Source organism: Fomitiporia mediterranea, assembly GCF_000271605.1.
Source record: "Fomitiporia mediterranea MF3/22 unplaced genomic scaffold FOMMEscaffold_3, whole genome shotgun sequence".
NCBI lineage: Eukaryota > Fungi > Basidiomycota > Agaricomycetes > Hymenochaetales > Hymenochaetaceae > Fomitiporia > Fomitiporia mediterranea.
The window spans coordinates 2,505,289-2,518,915 of NW_006760388.1; the positions used below are offsets into that span (position 1 = coordinate 2,505,289).

The 13,627-nt window shown below is 47.9% G+C and overlaps 7 protein-coding genes across 7 annotated transcripts; 4 read left to right on the top strand and 3 right to left on the bottom strand.

Annotated features, from left to right (window-relative positions):
- The first annotated feature begins 25 nt into the window (after positions 1-25).
- FOMMEDRAFT_119405 (uncharacterized protein) lies at positions 26-1,080 on the top strand. The gene is made up of 2 exons (XM_007264053.1): positions 26-221; positions 280-1,080. Exons 1-2 carry the CDS (start codon positions 131-133, stop codon positions 1,062-1,064), a joined length of 876 nt encoding a protein of 291 aa, XP_007264115.1. The 5' UTR covers positions 26-130; the 3' UTR covers positions 1,065-1,080.
- A 76-nt stretch (positions 1,081-1,156) lies between these two features.
- On the bottom strand, positions 1,157-2,980 carry FOMMEDRAFT_132393 (anthranilate synthase component; the record flags this gene model as incomplete). Its single annotated transcript, XM_007264054.1, has 6 exons — positions 1,157-1,209; positions 1,268-1,575; positions 1,631-1,838; positions 1,897-2,634; positions 2,697-2,910; positions 2,969-2,980. 6 exons carry the CDS (start codon positions 2,978-2,980, stop codon positions 1,157-1,159), a joined length of 1,533 nt encoding a protein of 510 aa, XP_007264116.1.
- Positions 2,981-3,218: 238 nt separating this feature from the next.
- Positions 3,219-5,226, top strand: FOMMEDRAFT_119410 (SHQ1-domain-containing protein; the record flags this gene model as incomplete). The annotated part of the gene is made up of 6 exons (XM_007264055.1): positions 3,219-3,293; positions 3,358-3,715; positions 3,777-4,020; positions 4,081-4,226; positions 4,287-4,731; positions 4,800-5,226. 6 exons carry the CDS (start codon positions 3,219-3,221, stop codon positions 5,140-5,142), a joined length of 1,611 nt encoding a protein of 536 aa, XP_007264117.1. The 3' UTR covers positions 5,143-5,226.
- Positions 5,227-6,545: 1,319 nt separating this feature from the next.
- On the top strand, positions 6,546-7,218 carry FOMMEDRAFT_26759 (uncharacterized protein; the record flags this gene model as incomplete). The annotated part of the gene is made up of 3 exons (XM_007264056.1): positions 6,546-6,744; positions 6,872-7,106; positions 7,173-7,218. 3 exons carry the CDS (start codon positions 6,546-6,548, stop codon positions 7,216-7,218), a joined length of 480 nt encoding a protein of 159 aa, XP_007264118.1.
- An 80-nt stretch (positions 7,219-7,298) lies between these two features.
- On the bottom strand, positions 7,299-8,360 carry FOMMEDRAFT_132395 (uncharacterized protein; the record flags this gene model as incomplete). Its single annotated transcript, XM_007264057.1, has 5 exons — positions 7,299-7,355; positions 7,615-7,713; positions 7,809-7,840; positions 7,921-7,950; positions 8,312-8,360. 5 exons carry the CDS (start codon positions 8,358-8,360, stop codon positions 7,299-7,301), a joined length of 267 nt encoding a protein of 88 aa, XP_007264119.1.
- Positions 8,361-9,648: 1,288 nt separating this feature from the next.
- FOMMEDRAFT_18195 (uncharacterized protein) lies at positions 9,649-12,447 on the bottom strand. Its single transcript, XM_007264058.1, has 11 exons — positions 12,354-12,447; positions 12,250-12,282; positions 12,104-12,194; positions 12,020-12,034; positions 11,767-11,954; positions 11,564-11,685; positions 11,459-11,487; positions 11,075-11,273; positions 10,568-10,976; positions 10,416-10,421; positions 9,649-10,279 (listed from the first exon to the last, which is right to left on the bottom strand). The coding sequence occupies exons 1-11, from the start codon at positions 12,405-12,407 to the stop codon at positions 10,010-10,012; spliced, it is 1,416 nt and encodes a 471-aa protein (XP_007264120.1). The 5' UTR covers positions 12,408-12,447; the 3' UTR covers positions 9,649-10,009.
- Positions 12,448-12,800: 353 nt separating this feature from the next.
- On the top strand, positions 12,801-13,623 carry FOMMEDRAFT_77489 (uncharacterized protein; the record flags this gene model as incomplete). The annotated part of the gene is made up of 3 exons (XM_007264059.1): positions 12,801-12,900; positions 12,992-13,270; positions 13,328-13,623. Coding segments are annotated over 3 exons (675 nt in total), but the record flags the coding sequence as incomplete, so codon positions are not given.
- Between the last annotated feature and the right edge of the window lie 4 nt (positions 13,624-13,627).

Below are 13,627 nucleotides of genomic sequence, written 5' to 3' on the forward strand. Positions count from 1 at the left end.
CATGCAAGCAAGCTTGAGGTCATGGCAGCTCGGTAAAAGCTGTCTGCGGTCATGGCGCAGCGCTTCAGACACGAGCGTATGTACCGCTTCATCGTCACTGCACAACTCAAAGTACCTTAGTCGTCGATGTATGAGTAATGCAATCCCTCATGGCGCTTCTCTGGCAACACAAGACGACTGGACTGCGTTTCAAATCGAGCGTGCTGAAGAAAAACTATTCCGTACGTGTTATGTCCTGCTACCGTATTGTTCTCTGTTTTCTTACAGCGCACCATTTAGGTGACCACTATTCACAGTACGGTTCAGAGCAAAACCGTGATAATACCTGGCAACCTCACCACTCCTTACACCGACCCCCTTCCCCCGAAAATCTTACTTTATCCTCTCTTCTGGCAGCTGGAGCGCACCTCGGTCACTCTACCTCGCTATTAAACCCGAATTTTCTTCCGTACGCTTATGGCACGCGAGCAGGAATCACAATTATAGACCTCGACCATACTCTGCCCATGCTACGGCGCGCTGCAAACCTAACACGCGCCATTGCTTCCCAAGGAGGCACTGTCGTCTTTATCGGTACTCGCCCGGACTTACGACCAGCGGTGAAAAAAGCGAGTGAACGCATGGGCGACAACGCCTACTACGTCGGTGAAAAGTGGTTACCCGGCACGCTCACCAATCGCCTTCATCATTTCGATACTCGCACCGTGAAGACGACCAAAATCATCCCCGATCTTCTCGTAGTCCTTAACCCACTTGCAAATATGTCTGCCATTCGTGAAGCTGCAATCGAACACATCCCGACAATTGGTATCGTCGACTCGAACGCCGACCCACGCATCGTCATGTACGCGATCCCTGCAAATGACGAGAGCACGCGGACAGCAGAGCTTATTGCCGGTGTCTTGAGTATAGCTGGTCGAGAGGGCGTCGAACTGCACATGGACGCACAGCGAAGGAACGCACGGAGACGAGCAGATAGACGGAGAAGGTTCGATGCTTTGCAGGAGCCGCAAGAGGATACATCGGGAAACTCTGATAAGGAATACACTCCTGCTTACATGTAGCTGTCGCTATTATCTCTCGCTTGCATAAATATAAATGATACATTTATGAATTTTCCATTAATAAATATTTCCAAAGACATGGAACAGTCAAACTACGACGCTGCAGTACTGTGCGATTGTGCTTGTTGAATTTTCAGCCAATAAGCTGTCAAGCAAGAAATAATCAGTGTGGGATTGGCACTGTACAGAGAATACTGATTTACCTTCTGCAGCCTCTAAGGCGCTCAAGTTTCCCTTTAACTTATTCACCGTCTCAACATACTCGTCTTCCTCCACACTGTCAAATACGATGCCTCCTCCCGCCTGCAAGTAGGCAACACCGTCCTTGAACAGCATCGTACGAATCGCAATGCAAGTATCCATTTCATCCTGTGCGAAGTCCCAACGACCAACAGCACCAGCATATACACCTCGCTTTTCTCGTTCCAGCGAGTAAATAAGTTCAATTGCCTTGATCTTCGGCGCACCTGAAACTGTGCCAGCAGGGAAGATGGAGCGGAAAGCATCAAACCTATACGTATGCTCGTCAGGCCAATTTCCTCCTTGGTAAGTATAAAGAGACATACCGAGTCAACCCATCTCGCAGAATACCGGAGACCTGCGAAGTTAAGTGAATGACATGGCTGAACTTTTCCAAGCGCATGAGATGGTCCACTTTCACGGTCTTCGCTTGGCATACGCGATTTACATCGTTCCGCGCAAGGTCAACAAGCATGATATGCTCGGAGCGGTCCTTCTCAGACGATTGAAGCTCGTTCCCGAGCCTCTCGTCCTCTGCATCAAATAGTCTGAATAACGGGAAACTTATACAAGGGAAGCCAACTCTACTTGCCTTCAGGAGTTTTACCTCGTTTCGTCGTGCCAGCGATAGCATGATTGTAAACCTTGTTCCGTTCCACCTTACAGAGTGTCTCTGGACTCGCGCCTACGACTTGTACATCCCCGCAATCCACATAGAACATGTATGGACTCGGATTCACTTGTCGCAATTGACGATATGCATTGAAAGGATGCAGGGTGGTTGGGCGCGCAAGGCGCTGTGAAGGCACTGCCTGAATGATATCGCCTGCGACGATGCGCTGCTTGAGCTTCGTTACGAATGCCTCGTAACCATCTCTCCCAACGTTCGATGTCGGGTGCTGGCCAGTCACAATCGGTGGCTGCAGAGGTTCGGGAATGGGCGCGGTCGAAAGCAGGATACGTGCAATCCTTCGGGTTTTCTCCACCGCTGAATTATACGCAAACGAGAGGTTCATTTGCGGTGAATTCGTTGCCGAGAAGACGTGTGAGACAACTTTAATATTCTGGAACAAGTGGTCGTATATGACGATCGTATCTGCAAGCATGAAGAATGCTTCGGGAATACCGAGTGGATCCTTGACCTGGCATGAAGTTTTTGGTTCGAAGTATTGGATGCAGTCGTAAGAGACGTATCCAATTGCACCACCCGTAAACGTCGGTACTTCGGGTATCTTGACGTAGTGATATGCTGCAAGCTCTTTCTGCAGGACATTCATAGGATCACCAGTAGCCTCTTCCCTAGGCCCTGTCTTGATGACCTTTATTGGGTCTAACACAGTAGCACAATAAATTATAAGAGACCAGACGGAAAGGAAAGATGGAACCATTTACCAGCGCCGATAAAGCTATACCGTGCAATGTTCTCCCCTGCGATAATTGATTCGAGCAAGAAGCTGTATTTCGAGTCTTTTGCAATCTTCAGATAGGCGGTACATGGTGTGAGCAAGTCTGCTGGAAGTTGTACAAATATTGGGACGCAATTTCCGCGTTTCTCGTTCAGAATGAGTTGCTCGACTGTCGCGAGGGGCGGAAAAGGCACTAAGCTCTAGCATAACGGACAATGTTTACAAAGTCTGTTTTCTTCGTGGATGTTGAGTACTCACTTGAGGATCCATGGGAGAGTCGTTGTGTGAAGCAGTTGCAGGGTAGTCTATCGGAGTCATTTGTTGTAAACTGTATTCAATAAATATGCGGCTAGCACCGGTCGATCACTCTAATTTCTACTTACCACGAAGACAACGTAGAGACGAGGAGCACGGAACAACGTTATCTGGCCGAGTTGGCTGTTCGATCAAATACGCCAGCGCACAAATCAAAGCTGAACGGATCTGTTGAAGACCGAAACTTGGACTGATGATCACACCGCGCTTCAGTTGCTCGCAAACCGCGGACGCGGTCACTATACGCATACACGCACCTGCTATACGCGTGAGTTTCATGATTCTTGTTCTGTTCGCACTCATAAATGCTAAATTATTCCCTGCATAGGCAGGCATCTGACGTGGAAATACATGTCGACGAGACACTCTTCTCGGTTCACATCAATCCGTATTTCCTACGATTAGCCTTTCCGGCACCTGTCGTTGAGGATGACGCATCTTCCGCAGTGTACGACCCAACATCGGGTTATTTGACCGTATCCCTCACCAAAGCGATGCCAGGTGAACACTTCAAAGACCTAGATGTTCTCGCGAAACTGCTAGCTCCGCCTAAACGCGATGAACCGGCACCGCATCCGATCATTGAGGTTATTAGTTCGCAGGACGCTGGAACAGAAGAACACGTCTCAGACGATGATATCAGTGAAGTGACACGGGATTTGAGCCTAGATCAACGCGAAGTGTTGGAAGGTATTATTATTTTCCACCTTTCTCGGATTTACTTGACTGAGTATTTCGTTATCTTATATAGCAGTAGAAAATGATTGGCATCTTCCTCAGCAAGTACCGGAAACTGCAGTGCCTTCGTCGGTTAGTTTGTCAACCGAAAGGCGATACGGATTTTTAGATGCATACACTGGTTATTTCAAACATGTCGGTCATACCGAGAACGAGGTGAACGAGCTTGGTTTAGATGCTGAAAGCCTTTCGCTAGAAGAGCGACGAGCAAGGCGAGTCAAACATGAAGATGAGAAATGGGACGAAGAGTATTATATGTCAGTATCCCCTTTTTGGTACAATTTACACGAGGCTGAAGTAGGTGGACTGTATGCTAGGGCGGACTATGTTGACGAAGAGAATATTCGGGAACATATCGTTTACAAGCCACCAGCAGATGCTTCATGTTCGCCAAACCTTCCCGATCCAGTGGTATTCACTGAGCAAGAAAATATGGAGATGCTGCGACTCCCGCGAAAAGAATGTCTGTCTTTGTTACCTCTATTCCTACCTGCGAATGTGCTGATAACCATCTGTTATACAGACCTGGCGACTTCACAACAGACCCACAATCTTTACCTGACTCTCCTCACCATTCTCTTCTCGTATGCCTACGATGCACGAACTACTCAAAGCGACCCCACTCCCGAGAGTGCATGGACAATTTGTTCCCTCACTCCGGCCTTCTCCGCTCTCGACCCTCCGCCATATGCTTTCCAAACTACCACTCCACTAAGATTCACCCAAAGGGACCTTCAAGACGCACTCATACCATCTCTCAGACGTTCCCTAGCGTTTCCTCTCTACCGCTCCTTCGCACTAGCGGAGAAATGCTTGGAAGACGTGTCCGTTGTTCTTCAGCATGGTCGTCGGGCCGTGCTACGAACGTTGCTTGAAACGAAGAGAATTCTGGACATGCATGAGGTGTATTATGTCTATAGCAAGATCTGGGTGGATGACTTTTGCCAATGGGTCGCTAGTGATGTCAGGTTAGTCGTCACCTTTCACCTGGCTGAATATATCTTTTGTTGACCTGTCTGACACTGTTGTCATCCAGCGAGGAGATACTCAAAGCACTCGGTCAGACTCTCGCCTCTACGCGAATCGAAAAGCAAAGCCTGGGATGGGACATCCCTGCTCTCGAAGCAGCAGCACTGCAAGAACTCGAACAACCACGCGAACCAGACAGCGACGACGAATCCGATCCAGGTGGGCCCAATCCTCTCTCACCCGACAATTCTGGCGAGGAGGAGAACGGTATTACTGAAGAGGACCACCCTTCATCAAGTTCCTCCTCAGCAGCATCGACTCTATCTTCCTCATCGATGTCAGATTCCGCCGAGGGGTCCGAGTCCGAGTCCGATGCGAGTGATGCGAGTGATGTCAAGTCCTCCCGTTGAAACTATTGTCATCCTGTTGGAGTAAACCCGTCATTTTCCAAAAATCAAATCGAAGGTAGACAAAAAGAAATATGCTGTCACAATAACCATTACTACAAACAGTATCTTTTGATCCTCGATTGGATACTTGTTGCTATCGCGTATCTAAATTGTATAAATAACAACCGACCGTAGCCAGTCAAGCAAATTTATAATAATAGCTCATCAAGGGATGTTTGCATATATATATCAAGATAATGTCGCACTTATTTTGGTCAGTGCAATAAATACCTTGATCTATCATCGATCCGGGAGCTTTCAAATCCTATCACCTCATGTGCAATGTTATCACACATTCAAGAAGGCCAGGTCAAAGAAAGAAGAGTGCGGACGGAGTCGTAAAACTGAAACACCTATCTATCATTGAGATCATCACCACAATTCCACTCCAACATACACAACACGACATGTATACAAAAAAAAATTATTCTATGACCGCAAATCTCTCTCTAGCATCAAATATCAAATTTAGATCAAGGTCAAAGTCAGACAATAAGAAGTACATATGTTTTTTAATAAATAACCTTCACTACAAAATAGTATCTTATAAATCTGAATGTATAACTCATTCCCATTGACTTCTGTCAAACAAATATGCCATTGCGTATTCAACTTGCATAAATAGAAACCTGCAACCACTTGGGTATATTTATAATATTAGCTCACATGGAGAGATGATTCTACAAATAAATGTCATGGTAATACTATTCAGAGTCTTAACCTGTGTTGACTCGGATCTATCACCGATCGAGGGTCTTTCGAATCTTATCGCCTCATGGCCAATATCATCACATTGAAGTAGACCAGGTTAAAGAAAGAAGTTAAAGAAAGAAGAGTGCGGACGCAGCCGTGAAACTGAAACACCTGTCGTAGAGATCGCTATCACCACAATTTCACTCCGACATACAACATAATAGACTCTACATACCTCAAAAATGTATTAACGAACGCAAATATCGCTCCAGCATCACATATCAAATTTAGATTACCCTGTTATGAGGTCGGGTCTCGCACTTAAAGTCTGCCTAGCGGAATCCATACATATAAATTATAGTTCCTCCCATGACATAACAAATTCAAGAGCTTGAGCTTATAACGCGTTTGCATCATAATGAAACGACTTCTCAACATATCTTTACGGCTATCACCTTGGGACTTCCGGTCCGGAAGGCCAGGCGCCGCGATGTTTAGTTACTTAGCACCCTATAATGCGACCACCGTACATCGCATCGCATCTCATCTCAGAAAATATAGTTCCGCTAATACGTGGCTTCGATCGGTCCATTTTCTTAGCAAACGAAACGATCAGACCGGGATACGGATACTAACGATACTGATCAATAGAAGAGAAAGTTTAGCACTTAATGTACGCAAATTCAATACCTAACACGCAGACTCCAGAGACACAGAACCAAGGACTTGGTGCACGCGCGAGAAAGCAAAAGTACAACAACACAAGCAAGAAGCAGCGAATCTTGCTCTGCGTGCCACCTCTCTCACTCCGCCTCCCGGAGAAATCGCGGAGAAAAGCTATAAATGTCCGACTCGGACTAGGAGGCTCAGGTTGGTCAAAATCATGCATGCAGATACGGAAGCAAGCGAGAACGTTACAGGAGCAGGAGCATAAGAAGCCGTGCGGGATTTATTACGCAATGACGTGTTTGGGTGGTGGAACCAAATAGTATTCCAGTTTGGGTGGACAGACCTGGTGCCGAGAGCAAAATGAAGACCACAAGCCACTATTGGCAAAATACATATTTGGGAGAGCTTCTTTCGCTCCTAGCATGGCTACAAGGGGACGCCAAGACGTTCTGCAGGACGAGAAAACCAAGACCACTTCGAAAGCCAGAGCGCACATGGCCGAGTGAACGCCGGATACACAGAATACCCAGCCCAGGCGGTCCGCGATGGAAAAATGCATGTGGGTAAACGATTGAAATTCGCCGGGTTCGGGAAATTCAAGGCCGATACTGATTATACATTTTCGATAGCGATAACCTCGTTCCGGGATCCAATATTGACACCTCGGGGAAGTAAAGAGAGAAAAGAGAGAAAATAAACGTTCGCGGGAGTTAAGGATAATGAAATCTCCGGTCCCGAATGACTCGGATGCCGGGTTATTTACGTTGCTCTTCCGAGGTGGCCTTAGACGCGCCCGGATCTGACGTAGTTGCCTGTTCAGCAAAAAAGTTCTCAGCGACAAATTCGTAGCAAAAAGGATTGAGCCGCAAGTGAAACCGGAGAAGGAAAGAAAGGAATGGTGTCTAAATGGAGCTTTGCTGAGGAACTGACAAAGCGCCCGAGAAGCAACGGAGCGTAGGGATAAGGTGATGTAGGCTCCATATGCTTGGCATCTAAAGCAACGGCATGGCGAAAGCAAGCGAAACCCGATAATAACGATATTCGTCGTCAATGGTATGACCTGTATCTCACCTGAGCCTGGATAGAAGCTTGCTGCCGTGCCGCGTTTTCAGCCGCCAAGCGCTGCATGCGGGACTCGTCCACCTTTCTCCGCACTGCAGGCGACATTTTCTGATATTTCGAATAACATGACCAGCGCATAATAGACCGATGTTAGTCAATCTAATTACGAATCACGGCAGTCTCGGTCTGCATGAGAAACGCACCTCATAGAGTTGTTCCGGTGTCGGAGTCACAACTATAGGAGACAAGAGAGAACATAAGTCGGAAGCATGTGGGTCATTTACAAAGAATCAGACGGAAGTGTACAATATTTACCTCTCATAAGCACATACCCGACTCCGAGGCCTTTGGAAACAACCCATATGCATATACGCACGACGGAAACGCATTCGCCGTTTGAGTACGATGGAGTTAGAAATCACAAGAATACATCCATCGCGGAAGACGTGCGGGAAGTCAATTAATAACGAAGCGGCATAAAGAAAGACAAGTCAGTCTTATTTCACGCGATCACGCAAAGAAGTGGATGAAGAAACATGAATCATGTGGTGAGTCTGAACAAATCGTTCTTAGAAATCTTATGAACGATCTTGTATGCCCGACGAATACATAAGAAGTTGTGAAGACAATGGAAGGGAGTTATAAAACAGGAAAGGTAATGGCCTTTCCAAATTAGAAGTAAAAACACATGGAGAACTCAACGTACATCCGCCTATCGCTGCAGTGACCTTCAACCATGGAAATCGACCCGACATGGCCGAAAAGTGGACTGACAATGTACGGTAGCAGTTACGACTGAGGCCGACGAAGTGAAGTCTTTACGTTCAGACAACTTTCTGAACTGCAGAAGCGCGTTAGAAACACAAGCTGAAGTTCTTGCACACGAGAGACGAGTAAGATTCACGAGTCACGAGGCACTTCGTTCTTCGTAGTACGTGCAACTCGCTTGCTCTCCAGATGAAGTAGTCAGAAAGAACGTTGTAGCCAGGGGAGGAGAAAAGAGACGGCGACTTGAAATCTCAATCTGCAACATTCGAGATTTTGCACATGACGCAAACGCGACGCGTCGGAGATCGTCCATCAAATCACAGCGCGCGAAAATCTTGGTAAAGTAAAAACCTTTTCTCTCTCTCTTCAACTCAGAAAACACGCTCTAATTCTCAAATCAAGCTAGGCTCGGGAATTCCATGCAATTAATGAGGCCGAGACCTGTCTTTCACACTCCATATCTTATAGATCTCATAGACTACCGTGATGAATTACCGTTCAACTAAAAAAATAACCGACTAATTGACGCTTCTGTCTGATCTGGGAACAGCTTCTTCATCTCCACCTCGAAAGCGGGCCACAATATTACACGGCAAAGAACCCAACGAATAACTTCCCGCTTAAAGAACTCTAATATGCATTTTTTCATAAGTAATAGGAAGGAAACGAATGAACAACCGTAAACTCCATTCCTTCCCAGCTTCTGAGCTTCTGGTCGGTGTGTTTTCCTAGTTGGCGAAGAGCTATATAAAAATTCATTTCAGGTGGAGATGACCCGACGACAACGGCATTCCTTCGCCGTGGCAATTTCCCAACTCGTCCATTTACTCTCATTTTGCATATACATTCATCCAGCCAGTTTGCAGGGTGAAGCTACAAAGTGATGAGATGTTCCCAACTTTTGTTTCTACAGAGCTGATAGTCCCGGTTGTCATAGTGAGTTATTAGTTTTATTCCTTATGCAAGAATAGCTTTTCTCCAAATGGCAAAGAACAGAATACAACTAGGCGAAGTCTCTGGAATACGTCACTGCTAGCTTGGATACCAAACACATAGTCCTATGCGACGTTGCTCTGGCCTGACCGTGCATACAAATCCGAATAGCGCATGCAATCATTAGCCAGATAGAACCGTACTAGGCTAGAGTAAACCAATGGCAATACTCTTGCCACAAGTAGTAAAGGTGGCAAAATGGATACAAGACACAACGGACGGACCAACACCACGAGTCGGTTATACACACAGTAGTCATTGACAAGTAACATGTAATTGTAAGCCAATTATACTATACACGTAGATGATCATCAATGTGTGTCGTTATTCGCGTCGCAACGGCAACGCGATGCAGATAACTCTACCGATCAAGAAACAGGTCTGTATGATACCATAACAAGTCCAATCCCCATTCTCCCTGTTCCTCCTCATCACGCATGAGGCAGACTAAACCACCTTCCATACTAGTGCTAATGGATGAACGAACGCAAGGTGGTGATTGTGACAAGTTGAAAGTGAGAAAAAGAAACGAGAAAAAAAAATGAGGCGAAGGCGAAGCCGAAATTCGCAACGCCACTCTATTAACTACTAACCCAACCACCCAACCAACCTGCTTCCACTCACGTACTTACTTGCTTCTAGGTTACGCGTGCCCATCTCCGGAAGTCGTGCCGGCGGTAGCAGCTTGGTGCGGATGTTGGTGGTGATGGAGATGCGGGTGGTGCGCATGCTCATGCGGGGGGACAACATCATACCCACTCGTCCCCAAGTCCGCGGGGAGTATCGCAGTATCCTCAAGCGAGTCCCTCACAAGATGCGCATGCTCTTCCGGGTCCCTAAGCTCGGGAACTGTTTCTACCTCCGAACGTTGTTGTAGGAACTTCGGAGGGTCGACAAGCCCGTTAAACAGGAACTATTTCAAAAAATATTTTTCCAATATGTTTCAAGGTGAAAATCAATAGTCCATGTGGACGCGGATGCAATTAAGAAACAAAAAACAAGCACATTAGAGTGTGACAGATGGAACGGAACGAACGAACGAAACTTACCGTTCCATAGCTAAAGGGTAAATGGAAGAAGGGAAGGGAAGAATACAAGTCAGTCAACATGTGATCGCCGGAGATTTTAAGAACAAGAAAGCAGAACGCCGCCTCCACATCGTGCAGCGCGTCATTTAAATTTGGGGAGAAAGAGGAAATACATACACAAGAAGAGCAAATCCCATTACTTGCAGAACCGAAATCGGCCAAAGGAGGCGTTCCCAGCCAAGCGCAAGCGAGACGATCCAGATGCTAAGTGTTCGGCACGTATCCGTTAGACTACGGGCCGTTGCGGAGACATGTCGCGTTACGCTCAAGCCGAAGAAGTTGAAAAGCGCTATACTACATGCGATTGCAATACCAGAGTACAGCACAGTCGGGGTATCAATCATCTGGTGCCATCCGCGCGGAAGGTCGAAGAACGCCGAACGGTCGGCGAACTGCGCGAGGACCGGCATGAAGATCAAGATCGTAAGTGCGCCAAAAAGACCTTCATAGCCAACGGCGACAAGAGGCGCGACAGAATATCGGCCCATGATCTTCTCTTCTACGACAAATTGTGTCGCCGTACTGTTTGCGTCATGAGCCGGTAAAACAGATTAGCAGTTTGAAAATTTGCGACGAAAAAAAGGAGCGAGATGAAAGTAGTGCTTCATCATTGGACTAACAATATTTGTGCGAAAAGGATGAAGAAGACGCCCACGAGGACCTTTGTGGCTTCGGGTGCTTCAACAGGATCCGGGCTCGGAATATCTGCGGACCGCCTGACCAACGATGACGGCGAGGTAATTATGTTGATAATTTCCGTTGCAGTCTCTTTGACAGCATCTTTGATCATGGACCCACTAAGTCCGACAATAGATACACCTGAAGTAGATTCATCGTGAGGATCTAGACACACCGATACATTTAGAGTAAGAAGCGGAGGGAAGTTGCCGTGGGGGAAGCCGAGCCCCACCAGATGTCGTGCGCATGCGAATGCAAATACTCATGCGATATGACTTGAGAAAGATACGGAAGGTAAAAGAACCTTAAGTGAGAGGGGGACGAACCTAGCATGACGGTCACGAGAGATAGCCATCTGAGGGAAGCGCGGTGAAGATCAGCTCGGCGAGAAGCTAGAAAGTACAAGGAGCGACAAGTCTGTACAAACGTACTGGTAAAACCAAAGCCGGCGATGTAGAAATAGGACGCTAAGGATTCCCACAAACAGGACGAGAGCGCCGCGCGTCATTTGATAAATGGAGACGGGTGTGTAGAGAAGGCCAACATTCATGAGCTGATGTGTTTACGATGGGTCGAAACATTTGAAATCTGCATAAGTGAGGGAATGTAATAGGAATGAACAGAGGGCGCGGACCGTTGTGCCGGTAAGGTCGCATGCTGCCGGAAGCCATAAGAGGAGAACCTTGTAACCTCGCAGCTGCTGCGCCTTGAGCGAGTGCTTCGTGTGCGAGTCATGCGCAGGATCGTCATGGGTATCGGGCGGAAGTTGGACGGCTGGCTGGAAGCGGGTTTGGACGAGAGAGTAGATGACAGGAAGGAAACCTGGAGCGGAGAAATAGGAGATGAGAAGAGAGTAGTGGCACTGTAGATGAACGTTAAAGACGGACAAAGCATTTCGCCGACTGTCACGGAGAAAGGAAAAGGGTTAGAAGAGGTAAGATAGGAGCCATTGAGTGCGAGAACGGACGTACGGAACATCTGGAGTGTCTGCCAGACGGGTTGCTCATAGAGAACGTGATGTCTAATAATTCGATCATCACAGTTCTCTACACATTGCATGTCCTATTTGGGTAAGGCGAGAATTAGAACATACAGATAGATATGATATGCGACATGCCTGCCATTTGCTCCAGAGTGAATTAGATGAACCCTGTCGAGTGTTACCATTGATTAGCTGGTGCTTCATTGAGCCATAAAAACCAACATTAATTAACTACGAACAGTGATGATCATGCCCGCAATAAGGGTGGGCACATAGAGCTTGCTGACGGCCATGGTGGACGTCGACTCGAAAGAGAGAGAGAGAGAGAGAGAGCAGAGAGCAACGCACGACAAGCGCGAGGAGGCTGAAACGGGCAGCTGTGTGACGAGACGGGGCTACTTACCGGATATGGCTGTAATGATCCACGCCGGAGAGATCAGCTTCTGTGGACGCGAGTGCGCAAAGGACGCTAACCTAACGAATAGTCTCTCCAACAAATAAAATGCACAGTGCCCTTCTTAGAACCACATCTCGACACTTCAGCGCCCCCATCTCCTCTCCCCCCATCCCTCCTCTCCCGACGCCGCCTCTCTGACAACCCCTCTGCACGTCTTTCCTCGGCGTGCCCCTGCCCCGCTCCCCGCCATCGTTCCCGTCGACGCGCGCCCCAGCCCCGGCGTGGCAGCATGGTCAAGATCTCCATCCTCTCCTACCGGGGCAACGCCAACTCCCGCTACTTTCCGCACTCAGGCTACCTCGGCCTCACTCCAGTAAAAATTGAAGGCGGTGAGTGCTCTTGCTTGTCGTTTGTCTTGTGTGTTTTAGCTTCCGTGCTGATCATCACTTGCTTGCGCGTCATCACCATCCTAATATCCAGTCGTCCGCACAGCACTCGAAGAGGACCGCAAACCCCTCCACGCCAGCAGCGTCGTTGCCTCCGTCCGATGCATCGAGGCCCGTCTCGGCCGCGTCGGCGTTGTCCATTCCAACGTCCTCGTCGAGTACACTCAGACACTCTGGAATAAGCCCGACAGCGTCGAATGGGCAGACCTTGGTGACGGCGAATTCCCCTTCAAGATCGTCATTCCCGCAAAGTCCCCGGGCTTCACCTGTGCTAATTTTCAAGACTACCGGGTGTTCTGGCGAATTGAAGCAGGTGCGTCTGCACCCGAAAGTTCGACGGGGCTTCCATTCGCTTACTGACGCTTCGCAGTTATCAATCATGCTCCCACTTTTGGCGTCGGTACCCGCAAGCTCAAAATGTATGAAATCCCCCTTGTAAGATACGATACACAAGTCCTGCGAACCGATCCGCTTCCTTCGCCTGCGCGTATCCTCGCCACCCGTAAACCCCGAGCACCTGTCATCCAATACCAGCTCTTGCAACCGACCACTCCCGTCGGCCCACTCGACATTGTCACTGTTGGCTTATCCCTCCGCCCGGTTGATCCGTCTGTAGTAGTACGCAGTGCTTCTATGGTCATTGAGCGGCGCATTGATCTCTGCGAGGCAC

What these genes read in the sequence shown, in the direction of transcription:
- FOMMEDRAFT_18195 (XM_007264058.1), bottom strand. Translation starts at nt 12,407, where the DNA reads ATGGCCGTCAGCAAGCTCTATGTGCCCACCCTTATTGCGGGCATGATC. An exon ending in CACTCTGGAGCAAATGGCAG is followed by an intron (nt 12,195 to 12,249) that starts GCATGTCGCATA and finishes TTACCCAAATAG; the next exon opens with GACATGCAATGTGTAGAGAA. An exon ending in TCTCGTGACCGTCATGCTAG is followed by an intron (nt 11,274 to 11,458) that starts GTTCGTCCCCCT and finishes AATCTACTTCAG; the next exon opens with GTGTATCTATTGTCGGACTT.
- FOMMEDRAFT_119405 (XM_007264053.1), top strand. Translation starts at nt 131, where the DNA reads ATGAGTAATGCAATCCCTCATGGCGCTTCTCTGGCAACACAAGACGAC. An exon ending in TGCTGAAGAAAAACTATTCC is followed by an intron (nt 222 to 279) that starts GTACGTGTTATG and finishes CGCACCATTTAG; the next exon opens with GTGACCACTATTCACAGTAC.